This window comes from Notamacropus eugenii, chromosome 1 (genome assembly GCF_028372415.1).
Source record: "Notamacropus eugenii isolate mMacEug1 chromosome 1, mMacEug1.pri_v2, whole genome shotgun sequence".
Lineage (NCBI taxonomy): Eukaryota > Metazoa > Chordata > Mammalia > Diprotodontia > Macropodidae > Notamacropus > Notamacropus eugenii.
In genome coordinates, this window is record NC_092872.1 from 465,692,541 (window position 1) to 465,707,891 (window position 15,351).

The window sequence follows — 15,351 nt, forward strand, 5'->3', positions numbered from 1 at the left end:
GATTAGGACTGCTTATGTGGATTTGGGAGATGTCTGCATAGAGGCCATAACTGAATCCATGGGAATTGATGAGATCACCATGGAAGAGAATGTGGAGAGAGAGGAGAGTCAATGACAGAGACTTGGGGGCTGCACACACTTACTGGGAGGAGCAGTCTAGCTAAAGAAACTGACAAGAAGCAATCAGACAGGTAGGAGGAGGATCAAGATACAGTGATGTGCATAGAAGTCAAAGGAGGAGAGAAGATCAAGGAAGAAAGAGTAGTCAACGATGTCAAAAGCTCCAAAACTGTTAAAAAGGATAAGGATGAAACTTTGACTTGAACTTCCCTCTCTATGTCTTTTATCATAATTACACATTTCTGTAGGAATTTTGAGTTTATAAATTGCTTTCCTTGTGACAACCTTGTGAGGCAGTTAATGAAAGGACTATTATGCCCATTTTACAGATGAGGAAATAGGCTCAGAAGGGGGGCATATCTGAACCAAGACTCGATCTCCCATTTTCCTGTTTTGGAGCCTTGGAGCTCTTTCCAGGACACCACAGTTTCCCCCAATCATATTCTCCCTTTGAGGTAGTGAGTTCCCCCTAACCACAAGCAGAAGCTAGATGCTTACTTCTCAGGGAGTTCTACTTCAAATAGGGGTGGACCTGATTGACCTTGGAGGTCCTTTTCAACTCTCAGATTCTAGCCTGTCCAACACAACAGACAATTTTTCCTTTAATAAAACAAAAGCAGTGGTTATTGCTGAAACTGCCTAACTCAGAAGAAACATCACAAAATTTTATTCAGACAAAATAAACAGTTGTGTGGCTCTGGAAACCGAGGAAGATCAAGGTAAAAACAGATATTGCCTTTGTGACTAAGATACTAACTGTACATTTGTGGACTTCTGATGGACAAGGAAATCTCTTTTAATAGCAGGGGGGAGGCAAGACTTCTAGACATCTGCCATGTCACCCAGAGACTTCTAGCCAAGGCATGGACTATTGTAATATCCTGGCACCGGAGTGATTACATCGGTTTTGCTTTTGAAATTTTTTTTGTCTGAACTTGCGATTTCATCAGTGTTAGGGAACTCATAGTATGGAAATCCCCTCCACCAATGCATAGCAAATTAACATTAATAATATCCTGGGAACAGTAATTTTTAGCAACAATGATGAAATACCCTGTTTCATCATGGAAGCCATGTCTTGCAGTGGAAAGAACACTGGATTAGGGCTTAAATCTGCGGTCTGCTCTGATTTTTCTCACCAGTGCATCCCGTCACCTTGGGCAAGATACCTCTCAGCATCGGTTTCCTCACTTTTAAAATGGGGGGAAATGATTCCGTTCCTGCCAACATTGGAGGTGGCGAGGATCAGGTAAGATACTGTTTGTGAAAGTGATTTGGAAACTTAAAAAAGTACTATACAAATGTATCGTAGTGATTTATAAAACCAACATACGTACTTTCCTCCTTCCTCCTCTTTTTGGCCCAAGGGAAGGGACGTGACTGATCTGTGAGGCCACGTCTCCCATCCCAACCAGTAAGAAGTGGGGTGTGTGTGTGCGTGCGTGTGTGTGTGTGTGTGTGTGTGTGTGTGTGTTTTGGGGAGGGCAGCAGTAGGGTCCCTGAATAGATGGAGTGTGGGGGGGTGCAGTGACTTTATAGGACGGCGCCCCAGCAGGAGAGGCTAGGTGGGACCTGGTTTAAATTTCCCCGAGCAGGGGGTCGGTTGGTGGAGCGTTAGGAGAGGGCAGCTGCCGGGACAGGGAAGGACTGGAGTGAGGTGGAGGGCTGGTGAGGAGGGCAGCATCGTGCTCCCCCACCCCACCCCCAGGCCGGCCGCAGCTCGGCTCCCTCCGCCCTGCGGGGAGTCCGGCCCCCGCCAGTCTCCGCCCCCCTCCCCATTCCGGGCTCCTCTTTGATGCACCGCCGCGGCCCAATGGGCGCGCGGAGGAGGCGTCGGGCTGGGGGCTCAGCGCAAGGAGGCGTCAATCAGGCAGCCGCGGGGCTGGAGGGAGCTCGTCCTGGTACCGCCTCTGTCTTTAGGAGAAAAGAGGGAGAGAGAGGGAGAGGAGAGGGCAGGAGAGGAGAGGACAGGAGAGGAGAAGCCGGGCGGGGAGACTGGGCCAGGGGCCGGGACACATGGATTAACCAGGCGCCCTCTCGGGCCGGTGTCCGCCCAGCCGCACCATGGGCAAACTTCACTCCAAACACGGTCAGTGTCTCCCGCAACCCCCGGCCCCGGCCCCGGGAACTGGGCTCGGGCTCGGGCTTCCTCTCCTCCCTCTCTCTTCCACCTCCTTCTCTTCCTCCTCTTCCTCTTCTCCCTGCCCTGCCCAGCCCTGCCCAGCCCAGCCCGCCGAGCCGCGATCGCTAACTCTCTCCCTCTCCCTTTCTTTCCTGCTCCCGCCCGCCGCCTCGGATCTGCCCAGCTGCCGTGTGTAAGCGCAGGGAGAGCCCCGAAGGTAGGGATGTTGGCTCCCCGCCCCGGGGCAAACTTTCTGACCCTCCTTCTTTCTCTGGGTCTTTCCCCTCCCGCCCCCCTTCCTTGCTCTTCTCCCAGCCCACCCTCTTCCCCTCCTCCTCCTGCTCCGGCACCGCCGCCTCCAGCTTTCCGCTCCCAGGGCCGGCTCCGGCCTCTGCCCCTCTCCCCGCTGTCCTCGAACCTGTCCCCGCTCTCGCACCCGGACCCTGCTATCTAGCTTTCTAGTCCTCTGCCTTTCCCCGACTTCCATCCCCTCAGTGTTTCTGCTTGTCAACTCTGGTCTCGCACCCTGTCTTTCCTCCTGGTCATCCCCCTGCTCCTTCCTCTGCATTCCTCTCCCTGCTAACCCACTCTCTTCTCTCGTCTTCTTGTCAGTTTCTTTCTGTTCCCCTTTATCTTTCCCTTTCTCCGTTTTCTCCTTGTTCTCACTCTCTTCTCTCTGGTTTTCCCTTTCTTCTGTCCTTTCTCTTCCCCGCCTTGTTTTCTTTTTTTCTCTTTCTTACTTCTCCTTTCTGCCCGTCCTCCTTCCTTGTTCTCTTCCTCTTACTCCCCTTTACCTTTCTTCTCTTCCCGACTCCTGCTCCCTGCCTCCCTGAATAACTTTAGGGGGGGGATGTACTGCACTGGGGGTCGGGAGAGGGAGGAGGTCGACTTCGGGGTTAGGGTCTCAAACGGGCTGTGCTGTGTCCTAGGTGACAGCTTCGCAGTGAACGCCTCCTGGGCTAGGAAGGGGATCGAGGACTGGATCGGGAAGCAACGCTACCCCAGCAGTGGCCCAGGATCCCGGCAGCCCCGGGTGGTGGGCGGCTTCTCCAGCGGCACCCGGGTACGGACCCCTTCTTCTCTCCCCCCACCACCCGCCCTCCTCCGTGTCCTAGAATCCTTGCTGCTCCGCTGCATCTTTTCTTTCTTTCTTCCGCTCCTTCCTTCTGTCTAGTGAAGGGAGCGTGATGCCCGTTTCCTAGCCCACTCCCTTTCTCTGGCCCTTCCTTCTCCAAAAGGAGACTCTGGCTTGCCAAATGTGCCCGGGGTCCATCTCCTCCTTCCAACTGTCACCCCTCCCACCCCACAGGATACTCTCATATATTCTCTCTCTCTCTCTCTCTCTCTCTCTCTCTGTCTCTCTGTCTCTCTCTCTCTGTCTGTCTGTCTGTCTCTCTCTCTCTGTCTGTCTGTCTCTCTCTCTGTCTCTCTGTCTCTCTCTGTCTCTCTCTGTCTGTCTGTCTGTCTCTTTCTCTCTGTCTGTCTCTCTCTCTGTCTGTCTGTCTGTCTGTCTGTCTGTCTGTCTGTCTGTCTCTCTCTCTCTCTCTCTCTCTCTCTCTCTCTCTCTCTCTCTCTCTCTCTCTCGCTGCGGGAAGTGATGTTGACTGTCTTGGGGCTATTGGAAGGTGGAGATGGTAATCAGCCTGAATCCTTCAGCTACCCTGGAGAGTTGATTTGGCACTATGTCTCCTGTCTTGAGGTGCCATAGGGACGGGGTCCAAGAAAGGCAGGGAGGATAAGGTATATTTCTCAAGATTAAAGTTATCTGGGGACAGGAATAACTTCCTACTTCTCTTCTGGAGGTATCCCGGAGTCATCCTCTCCTCCTTGCCGAAGAGGAGGAGTCTTAGCTTAGGTCATGGGCTAGACAGAAGAAACAGAGTAGAGCCAGGGGGCTGTTCCTGAAGGCGTCCAGGTCAAGAGTCAGGGGGCCACTTTGGCCTCTGCTTTTGTGCCTGGTATGTATGGAGAGGGATGGGGGTGGTGGTTGTCTGTTTCACCTGCTATAATATGTATGCATGCAGGAGGGGGAGGAGTTCAGAAATAGGATTGGAGAGGAGTTGGGGCAGTTTCCCAGTGGCAACAGCTGTTGGTGCAGAGGTCAAGGCTGGGCTGGTGGACTCTGGGGCTCCTGGTGAAGAAAGGACTGTGGGGCTGCTTACTGTAGTGGGAGGAGGCTAAAGAAGAAAGCTACATCAGAGCTCCCCAGGGAGCTGATCCTTCCAGACTTTTCTGTTTTATAAAGCAGACTGGAGTCAAATTTGTGTTCTCTAGTTTTTCCTTTTCTTCTTGGTCTTGGTTAAAGCTGCCATTGGGAATTGTTTAGAGACTAGAGCAGTGAGGTACTGGTCATTTTGGGCATCATTTCACAAAGTAGCCCCATTTTTCAGGGAGCTTTCTAATGAGCAAAGCCTACAGGAGGGTTTCCTAGTTTCTTCTTTAAGGTTAATAGGGCATGTGTTCACACATCTAGTTACTAGGAAAATGACTATCTTTTGGGATAGTTTTGTTCTTACTCCAGGCCTTGGGGACTTAGTACACCTTCTATGAGTCTTGCTGGTAAAATTGCTCTTCTCTGTTGTAGATGAAGTTCTGAGATTTCTTGGTAGAGGATCATTCCCAATAGAATAAGTGGTTCTGTGGAGTTGTCTGCTAGGGAGAGAGAGTGTAGTTCGGGGTCTAGCAGTGACTGGAGTTCATGGATGTCCTGCAAGTTATATGACTCCACATGTGGGTTTCAAATGATCTGCGTGCAACTCAGGCAGCCCAGAGGATCAAAAGATGAATGAAGTTTTTGATGTGACATTTAATTTTTTTCCCTCTTTCTTAAAGGGGGAACAATCAAACTGGCAGGTTGGATTTGCCATCCTTACCAGCTGGTAGGCTTGTCCAGGTGGTTTGGGGAGGGGAAGGAGAAAGAATTATTCTTTGGAAGTGGTGGATTTTTTTTTTTTTTGGTAGTGGGGAGGAAGGGTTGGTCAGATGTAGCCATGATGGACAAGTAGAACTTAAGGAGAGAAGGCTTAACATGGAAAGAGATTTGTGAAGTGACCTTCAAGTCTCCAAGAAGAACTGCTGCCTTTTCATTAAAGGACTGACACCCACCTGCCCACTAGGGAACCATCCTGATCTTCTTAGATGTTTCATTAGCCTGTAGGCTGTGCTGGATTAGAGATATTAACAAAGGCACATGTAGCCTCCCAAACCCACCCCATTTTAGTTTTTGAGCCACTTAAAAAAACCCCAAATTAAAATGATTTAATGTGTCTTTATGAGTTCATTTTGTAGCTCAAGACAAAGAAATATACTTATCAGCTATCTAGGCATATTCTCAATGGGTTTTAAAAATTTAATCAATGGATTCCTTTTTTTAAAAGAATGTAGTTTTTACCTAGTGTCATGTATTTGGAACTTTAAAAAAAGTGACAGCAAGCAACACTCTCTTAGAAAGGAAATTTTAAATGTAGTAATAGCTTAATTCATTTGACATTTATCTTCAAAGTCATGACAAATATTACCCCTCCTCCCCTCTTTAAAATGTCTGGGTCTCCTTGGTTTCCAAATTGAGGCTGACGGGATAGATAGAGAGTGAGACAAAGGAAAAACATCTGTAATTATGAATTAAATAATTGAATTCTCCACAAAGGAATTGTAAGCCTTTTTTTTTTTTAAATTGCCATTTGGAGAAGTAGAAAAGAGTCTGCTGGAGGCCCCTGCTTAACTCCAACTCTGCCTGTGGCTTTTGGCAAGTTCACTTAACCTTTTTGCCTTTTTATCCCTCCCAGATGAAGAATGGGGAAGGATGGTACTTACCTCCCTCTCTTGGGAGCATTGTGAGGAGTAATTAATGTTTGTTCAAAGCACTTTTGAAGATGAAAAGCACTGAGATACCAGTAGCAAATGTTATGAAGCAGGCTGCCCTTGATTCCAGGTCGAGGGCTCCTACCATCAAAGAGAGATGATGGGAAGGGAGCAGGAATCTTTCCTAAGGGGTATTTTGCCTGTTCTAAGGATACCACTTAGTGGAGAGAGTCAGGATTGAATTCTAATCTAGGTTTTGTTACTCATTTATTGAGTTTGAGCAATCCACTTTAAACCTCTTGGAGTATCAGTTTCCTCATCTATAAAATGGGCTTACTAATTTAGCTTTCTGCATTTAGGAGGATCAAATAAGAGAACAGAGAATGTGAACATCCCCTGGCAATATAGATTTTTGGTATTGTTCCAAACAATTTTGAATTTCCTACCGTCCTGGTTTTACTGTATTTTAGGATATCTTTGATTTAATAATTGGGCTGCAAGTAGATGTGTGATTCAAAGAGTGATGAATTAGCTGATTACTTTATCTGTGGTTATGGGCCAGAGGGAGATCCTTGTACTTTAGGATTCAAATTGTCTTTGTAGTGAGAATGGCAGTAGGGAATACAAGGGACAAGGTAGTAAACTCTTTCACAGGGCCTTTTCCCCATTGTCACCTTTCTCTGGATACATTGGAGGGGCTGTCTTTCTGCCCTTCCTGGGGTAGGGGCATTGCATTGATGTAGTAAGCCACATAATGACTCAGCAGCACACGTGTCAGCTAGTTGATCAATAAACACTTATTAAGCACCTACTATACTCTAGGAACAGGGGAAAGTGCTGAGGTTTTGAAGACAGGTAAATGATACTCCCTATTTTCAAGGATTTTACAATCTAATGGAGGAGTCCACATAGGAATAGCTATAAATAAGCAAGCTCTGTATGGAAATAGTCAACAGAGATAGTAGTAGAATTAAGAAGGGTTAATAAAAGTATGGTGGGTTCCTCAAACACAGCCTCCTCAGACATGCCACTAAGTACGCAGTAAATATGTTGGACCACAAAGACCATTTCTCTGCCTTCTAGTGGCCTGCAACTAAAGGAAAAGGCTATTAAGAGGTAGTATATTGTGAAAGAAACAGCCTGGTTTGGAGTCAGGAGACCTGGGGTTTTGGTCTTGACCCTGTCATTCACTTGTTTAAGTTAATGGCCTTGGATGAGTCACTTACTTTCTATGAAATGACTTGTTCTATGAAACTGTACGCTCCTTAAGGGCAGAAACTACATATAACCCACCATTGTATCCTTCGCAGTGCTTTATATTTAGGAGACACTCAGCAAATGTTTGAAAGAGTGTCCTGAGTTTTTTCAGCTGCAGAATGGGAATAGCCTATTTTGCCTCCTTGATAGGGCCAAGAAGGTAAATTAAAAAAAACAAAATCCCTTATGTTTATACAACATTTAGTCATCTACAGAAGACTTTTCATATCCATTATCTCATTTGATCCTTGCAACAATCCCATGGACTAGCCAGGGAAGGGATTATTACCCCCGTTTTATAGATGTAGAAACTGAGCTTCAGAGAAGTACCGAAAGTTACTCAAGGTCACATGATTAATAACTGGCAGAGCCAAGGCTAGAAATCAAGTTTTTTGACCTCCCAGGCTAGTGTTTTTTTCTATGGCTCCTACTTTGATCTTTGAAAGGTTAAAAGATGATAGATACAAAAATATAAGGTGTTCTATAAAGCATGTTAGTTTTTTATTATGGGTAAAATTAATAAATATTTGCTAAGTATGAAGAAAAAAGTGATTTTTTTTTTTTTACTCATGAAATCTCAGGAAAGTTGGAAAGGATTTTGTGTGTGCACCTTCATGCTTCTTAAATTGCACCACTTTGAAGGTTTTACTTTCTGATGTCATTTGGTCATGGTGGACTGACAAGGGAGGGTGTACACTGGCTGAAAGTGTAGACAGGGAAAAGTCTAAGCAAGGAGTTCCAACTTTGATGCCAGGAAGGCAGGGTAATTTAATTAGTGGTGTACCTAGCACATTTTGACAGTTCTGGTTTGGGGAGATTACAGTGTGCTCATTCCCAATCAGAGTGTCTATGGAAGTATTAGTGCCAGTGATGAGATTAGAGAGTTGGCTGGGGCTGCTGCTGAGAGCTGGATTCCTGGGGAATTATACTTGAATGATACCAGTTGGTACAATTAAAAGCTACAATGTAGTTGCCATATGGAAAGTGTTAGGTGTCCTTATGTGGTTTCAAAGCAGTGTGCTGGAGGTGGACTTGACATTTAAAGAAAAGCATAAATTGACTATTTGGTGTCATAAAACAAAAACTTGATTTGTTTGGTGCTGATGGAAGATTCAGGGGTGAATGGCTAAGGGCCCAGAGACATGGCATCTTTTACTTAGCCAGCTAGGTGTGTTTCCTGCTGCTCCCAGGGGACCTAAAGTTGGTCTTCTGACCAAGCCCAGTAACTCATTCCATCTCTGGAAACTATCTGAAGAGGAAATTTGGAATAGTGGAGAAAAAACTGGATTTAGACTTGAGGACCTAGGGACAACTATTAACACTGATTGCTATTAACTGTGTTGTGAGCTTGGGTGAGTGGTTTCCCCTCTCTGAGCCTCAGTTTCTTGACCTGTAAAATGATGGGTTGGAGTAGATGAGCTGTAGCATCTCTTCAAGGTTTAATATTCTCTTGGCCAGAATGAAGGGAATGTGGAGAGAAGAGATTGTGAAACAGGAGACTGAGCTGGGGTTAGGGGAAAGGTGTATTTTACAGCTGCATGTTTTCTTAAGGAGGTAAAACCACTCTGCATAGGTGATTTATTTTTACAGTAGGGGGAGGAATGGAGGAGGGGACAGACAGATGCCAAATGTTTGTCTGTTTCCTTTTTGAGATATTCTGGCCACATGCTACCTGGTGATTTCTGATTCAGCCTGAGACTATCTCTTTCAGCTTTTGAAGCTTTTCTTTCTCCAAGATGGGAGGCTGGTTGCTGATAGATTTAGACACATAGAATGTTCTTTATAGCAGAGTTCAATGACAAGACTTTGTGTAATTTAAAAAAAAATTAGGCTTATTATAAGACCCAAGAGGAGCTAAGCAAGTAGGTTTTTGCTTTTTTTTTTCAGAAAGAAACTTCAGAAACTGGCCTCTTACGACCTTGGCAATGTCTTGGTTGATTTTTGGTTTGCCCAATTGAGATTGGTAAAGTGAGGGAGCAGGGAGAATTAATAATCTGGGATATAGTGAAAATTATAATTTCTCAAGTTATGATTTTTAGAAGAAATATTTAAGGGAAAAGAGGAGCATTCGCACTTTGGGAACTTTAAGATGGAACGTGAAATCTATTCTCTAGGATCAACAATGTCTAGCTGAGGCTAGAGGCAATAAAGACATGATTGGGAAAGGAAAGGAAATAGTAAATACCAGATCCGATAGGGACTTTGATTTCTTTTTCTGATTTTCTTTTAAATAGTTTTTTATAATAGAAGTATAATTATATTTTCTTTCAGAGGGATCATCTTGTACTTAGAAGACTTTAGAAACTCTGGTGGTTAGAAAGATGGCTTGTGAAACCTTCTCTTCCTTTCAAAAAGTCAGTTCTTGGAGCTTGGGTATGAGGAAGAGAACAGCGTGGAACACTTAGACCCTCTTCCAAATTCATAGATCTTTGTTAGAAGCCATCTAGTCTAGCCCCCAAGACCAAAGAAGTTAAGTGACTTGACTAAGATCCCACAGGGAGTAAGTCTAAGAGTTAGGACTTGAAGCCAAGACCTTCCATTCAAAATCCAGAGCTCTTCTCCATTGTACCAGACTGTCCCCCTTCCCTCCCACACAAATTCTTGCTCAACTGCCATACTTCTCTTACATTCCTACTCACTCTGTGAGCTATATATCTCTTAAGATCTATTCATTCATTCATCAGACATTTATTTACCTAGGATAGTGCAAGGCATGGGTAATATTTCCTGTTCCTGGAGAATGATAGATAGTACAGGAGATGCTGCTTTTCAGGAAAGGAGGAGAAGTTAAGCGATGAGAGGAGGCAGAGGACTTTGTAGGAGAGTAAGGGAATGACAAGAACAATGTGACTGTTTTTTTTAAATTTTTCTAAAAAATACTCTGGGCTTCCCTTCTGCCAAGTGTATGCCTCAAACTTAGAGCTTTAAAAAAAATACTTTCGTGGTGATGGCATTAATGTACTCTCTGGCTTCCAAAGGTGCACCTCTTCCGTAGGTGATTATGATGTGATGCCCTGTATTTGTGAGTATTAACCAGAGAGTTCCTTTTTGAAAAGAAATTTATTTCTTTTCATATATATTTATAATCTGGCCTTCCTACTGCTTGCTCCAATTAAACAAAAAAAAATTAAAAATTAAAACCCTCATCATAAATATGCACAGTCCAATAAAACCAATTCCCCCATGGGTCATTCTCCCCAAATGTACATTTTCTCCATATTTTAAGTTTGTCACTTTTCTGCCACGAGGTGGGTGGCATGCTTCAGCTTTAGTCTTCTGGCTTTGTGGTTGATCATTGTACTAAGTTCCAAAGTCTTTCTAAGTTGTTTTTCTCTGTAACATTGTTGTCATTGTATAAATCGTTCCTGTGCTTCCATTCACTTTACTTTGCATCAGTTAATAGATTCGCAGTTTCCTCGGAAGCTGACCATATCATTTTGGATACCATACCCTAATAGGAGGGCAGCCCTTGAGTGTCCACTTTTGGCCTACTATGGAAAGTGTTGCTGTAAATATTTTTGTTCACATATGTCCTTTGACTCTTTCCTTGATATTTTTGCAGCATAGGTGTGGTAGTCACTGGGCTAAAGGATCTGTACAATTCAGTATCTTTTGGGGCAAATTGCTTTCTAGGATTAAAAAACAGATGGTTTCCAAGGATCAACCATGACATAGTTCTAGCTGATATCACTTTGCTCTTCCTGGTATGAGCAAGGGACAGTTAGCTTTTGGGAGCCCATTGCTCACACTGGGCAGTGTGGTAGAAGTAGAAGGGCTGCTGAATGAAGTAACAGGTATCCATTGCTTCCTGGGGTAGCTATTTCTGACCTCCTACCTGTTGAAAAGTGTGGGAGTGACACTTGTCCCTTAGGGTCCTGTAGGTCCAGGGGATGGAATGGGCCATGATGCTCTGGCTGATTACTCCCAAGGGCAGCTCTGTGATCAATGCCAAAACTCATTGTGGTCCGTCTTGCCCTTAGATTGATTTTCTATGCCCATCTATGGGAGGGGAAAAAAAGAGAAAGTTCTTATATTCAACAGTATGAATGTAGCAGTGTCAAGAATACTCATTATTTGTGATCTGCAAAGGAAATTATTAGGATCAGAACATGGTCTCGACTTCAGCATTTCTATTCACACTCAGAATTTATTTGTTGTTTTAGAAAGTGCTTTTGTTTCGGAACTCTGCAAGTTGCTTGGGATTTGCTTGCATTTTGCCTGTTTTTACAACATAGGCTTCATCTGCTTCTCCCTTTTCCTCCCTCCGTCTCTCTCTCCTCCTTTCTTCCTCCTTTCTTCATCCATCTCTCTTTTAAGAAGGGAGAAATTCAGAATCTTGCAAACAGAATATCTATCATTCCAGCTGAAGGAGAACTGAGGCAATAACCCAAAATATCCTGGAAGAAATTCTAAAAAGCACTGAAGAATCCAGTCGTTTAATCTAGAGGAAGGTCTTTGATGTCCTGTTAAGTTTATGCTGGGACCTGGCCTGTTTCTTTATGATTAGCTTCTGACTCTCAGTGTGAAAAAGTAGATCAAGTCATTTCATAGGTTTGAGGAAAAAGTCTGATCACTCCCCAAAGTGCGTGCCTGGGGGCTGTGGCTTCTCATCCAAGCTTAGGTGGGGTGGAGAGCCTTTTCAAAACAAGCCCTTCTAGAAACATAAATAATTCTTTGATAACTTCCTGGGAAAAGTGGAGGGGGCTGTTTATTCACAACTCCTTTAATTTTGCTTTGCTAGTAAACTCTGAAGGTTGTCTCTACTTAAGCCATCTTTATTTTCAGAAAGACAGCTTACAAAACTCCTCAACCCTGGATGGGCTGTGTGGGGGTGAAGTGAGGCCCAGTGGTGCTTTGGCTAAGCTGCTTTGGTCGTTGTTTGTTATTAAGAGAACTTTAGGGGATTGGCCTGGGTTTCATTTGCGTAACTGGAAAAGACTCAAAACTCACAGTCTTTTCCTACATGCTTAGCCATGTGGGCTGGGGAGTGTGTGAGGGGCACTGAAAGGGTGGTGCCTCCCTAAGAATCTACCTTACGAGACCCGAAACCCTATGTACTGGGAAATGGATGAAGTCTTACCTTAATCAACTGAAAGCCAAAGCCTTTCCTGGACCTCAATTTTTCCATCTGTAAAATGGGGATAATACTTACTTTAGCTTGACTTAAGTGTTGGGATGAGGAAACTTTGGGCTTTGAAAGACTTTTCATGCCTTATTGTCCCGTGTTATTCTTGTCCATATTTCCCTATAAATTCTCCATATAGCTTTAGAAGATGAAATAATAGACATGAAAATACTTGGGAAGAAGAGAAAGACACAGGATAAATGATGAACTTGGACTACAGTGCCTGCTTGTCCACTTGGCTCCAGTGAACTTATCAACCGAGAATGCCACTGTCTGCGTGCCTTAGGGCAAGTCACTTCCCATCTCTAGGTCTCAATTTCTTCTTCTGTAACATGATGGGGTTGCACTGGATAAGCTCTGAGATGCATTCCAGCGCTAAAATTCTCTAATTCTAGGAATGGTTTCAGTCCTGCCATGGGAGTCACACAGATGGGGTCGGCTCCCCCTGCTGGTTCCTCGTAGGTACTGACTGAGTCATCAAGCTCAATTCTAGAGAGGGTACCAAGCGACCAGTTGGGACACATTCATAGGATCCTAGATTTAGAGCTGGAAGAGATCTTAGAATCCGTCTAGTTCGACCCTTTCAATTTATAAGTGGAGATCCAAGGCCCACAGAAATTGTGATTTATTGTAGTAAGAGCAGGATGTGTGTGAGTGCCAGGATTTGGACCAATAGTCTCAGACTTCACATGCAACATTCTTTCCAGTGCACTGTTGTTGCTTTGCAATGAAATGAGGCTTCTTGATGGTCATTTTCATCCATTCCACTAATAGTTCATGAAAGACCATGAAAGAGCAGCTTAGAATTTAATCAGGTCACACCTACCTGGGCTGGCTGTGCACTTGGAGGTATGTGTTATTATTGTTATGTTTTTATGTTTGGGGAAGTAGGAGGTGTGGTGGAAAGAGCACCAACTGGACTCAGACGACCTAAGTTCAAGTCCCACCTGTGACACTTGCCCTTGGGAAAGTGATTTAATTTCTTTCTGCCTCAGTTTCTTTATCTGTAAAATGAGGGGTTAGCCTAGGTTTTTAAGGTCCCTTTCACCTTTAGCTCTGTGATGAGCAACCAGCGTGATCTCTGTGAGCCTGCTAAATAGCTTAATTAAATTCTAGAGCCATAATAACTACTGTCCTATATAGGAGAGAAACTGTATCCATCTAAAAGACCAGAGAATTTAGAGTAAGAAAGGATCTTGGAATTCATCAAGATCTCATTTTACAGATGTGGAAACTGAGGCCCAGAGAGAGTAAGTGGCTTGCTGATGGTCACACAGTAAATAGCTGACCTGAGATTTGAAGGCAGGTCTCCCGGTTCCAAATCCAGTGTGCTTTCTACTCTCCATGTGGCCTAATCTGTTTCAACTTCTGAGGTTCTAGTTTCTGAGCATTTAGGGGAGAAGAAAGTATCACAGAGACAGCTTGTCCACACGGATTCATGGAACATTGAAACCTCATTCACACAGGGCGATTCTTTCTTGGACATTTCATTGAAGTAAGGATGACTCCTGCTTCTGTACTTTTGTGGCAAAGAAACTACCCCAAACATGAGAAAAGTGTTAAGTAAGCAGTTACCCTGGCTCCATTTGGCCAGGAGCTGTGCATGGGGGAACCCCTCTGTTCCTCTTTTACTGAGCTCCATTACTGGGATGGAAAGAGAGAATATAAAGGCTCACCTTGTTAGCTGTTCCAGTGGGCCCCCATCCACCAGCACACCACAGGTGAGTGCAGAGGGAGTGGTGCAGAAAGCATCTCATCCCACAGCCTCACAAATGTGCTCAGACCAAAGGAAGTTTTTGTAACTTCAAAGGCCTGTGAGGGCTGGCTAGGTGCCTTGCAGGCTAAGCTCAGGAGTCCTGATGCCTCTCAGATCACGGTGTGTTGGAACCATGTGTGATTTGGGGGTATGTGGCATTTTCTTAAAACAACTCAGGCCTGGTTTCAAAAAGGAACTGTAGCTTTGGTCAGTAAGCACCACATCTTGTTCTATGGGCAGTCAGTTTTCATTTGACCCTGAAGAGGCCTAGTTCCCTCTTTTTCTCAAAATGATCTAGAAGAGACATCAAAAGCAAAGGATGATTTAAGAAAACAGTTCTGTGGCAAACAAACAACACACAGCCTTTTAGATCCACATTCTCTGATGCTTTCTTCTACCCTTGGCCCCTCCTTCTGAAGCTTAAGCTGAAAGAGAAATTTATGCTGATGGTTTCACTTGGAGTATCATTGTGTTTTTTACATTAAATTATTCTATTCTGTTTTTACATATTTTAAAGACTGGATCTTCCTATCTGTCCTGGGCTTGAAGTGCAGGGGTTATTATTAATGGGCCCAATTCCAGCACTGATCACCATGGCAGATTTCATTTTTCTCCTCTTGATTGGGCTGGTTCACCCTTTCTTAAGGCAACCTGGCAGTTCACTGCTCCCTGGGGGCTTACCATATTAAAGCCAAACAGTGAGTGCATATACCTGATCAGCATAGCCCACTACAACTGAGAACTCAAACTCAAGACATCAGCCAGCCTTAGTCTTCCTAGAAAGTGAGATCCCATGAGCTCCTGCCCAGGTCACAATTGACTCTGCCTAGTTTCCCATTACTGATAGTGTGACTTTCATTCAGGCAATCACCTAACCTCTCTTGGGTCTTAGTTTACTCATCTTCAGAATGAAAAGTTGGACAAAATGATCACTAGGATTTCTACGGTAACTTGAACAGACGATGATTCAACTCCTTTGTTGAATGCCTAGGGTACTCCTAGTAGTGAGTGCTTCTTAAACTGTGGGTCAAGACCCATTGAAGCACTGAAAGGGTCATGGGTGGAAAAAGTTTAAGAAGCCCTGGTATGATATCAAAGAGATTACCTGAATTAAGCAAATGGAAATGCTCCAAGGCTATATAGAAGGCAATATGTCCAAGTGTGGAGGAC

General features: G+C 44.5%; 1 protein-coding gene across 2 annotated transcripts in view; it reads left to right on the forward strand.

The window, feature by feature from the left end:
* Positions 1–2,005: 2,005 nt before the first annotated feature.
* Positions 2,006–15,351, forward strand: part of NKD1 (NKD inhibitor of WNT signaling pathway 1) — a 115,006-nt gene continuing 101,660 nt past the window's right edge. The window contains exons 1-3 of one of the 2 annotated variants that reach the window (XM_072632178.1): positions 2,006–2,209; positions 2,427–2,459; positions 3,172–3,305. In XM_072632178.1, the coding sequence (XP_072488279.1) occupies positions 2,185–2,209; positions 2,427–2,459; positions 3,172–3,305 (192 nt within the window). In that variant the 5' untranslated portion in view covers positions 2,006–2,184. The remainder of the gene's footprint in view (positions 2,210–2,426; positions 2,460–3,171; positions 3,306–15,351) is intronic. The other variant, XM_072632179.1, reaches the window with a different exon arrangement.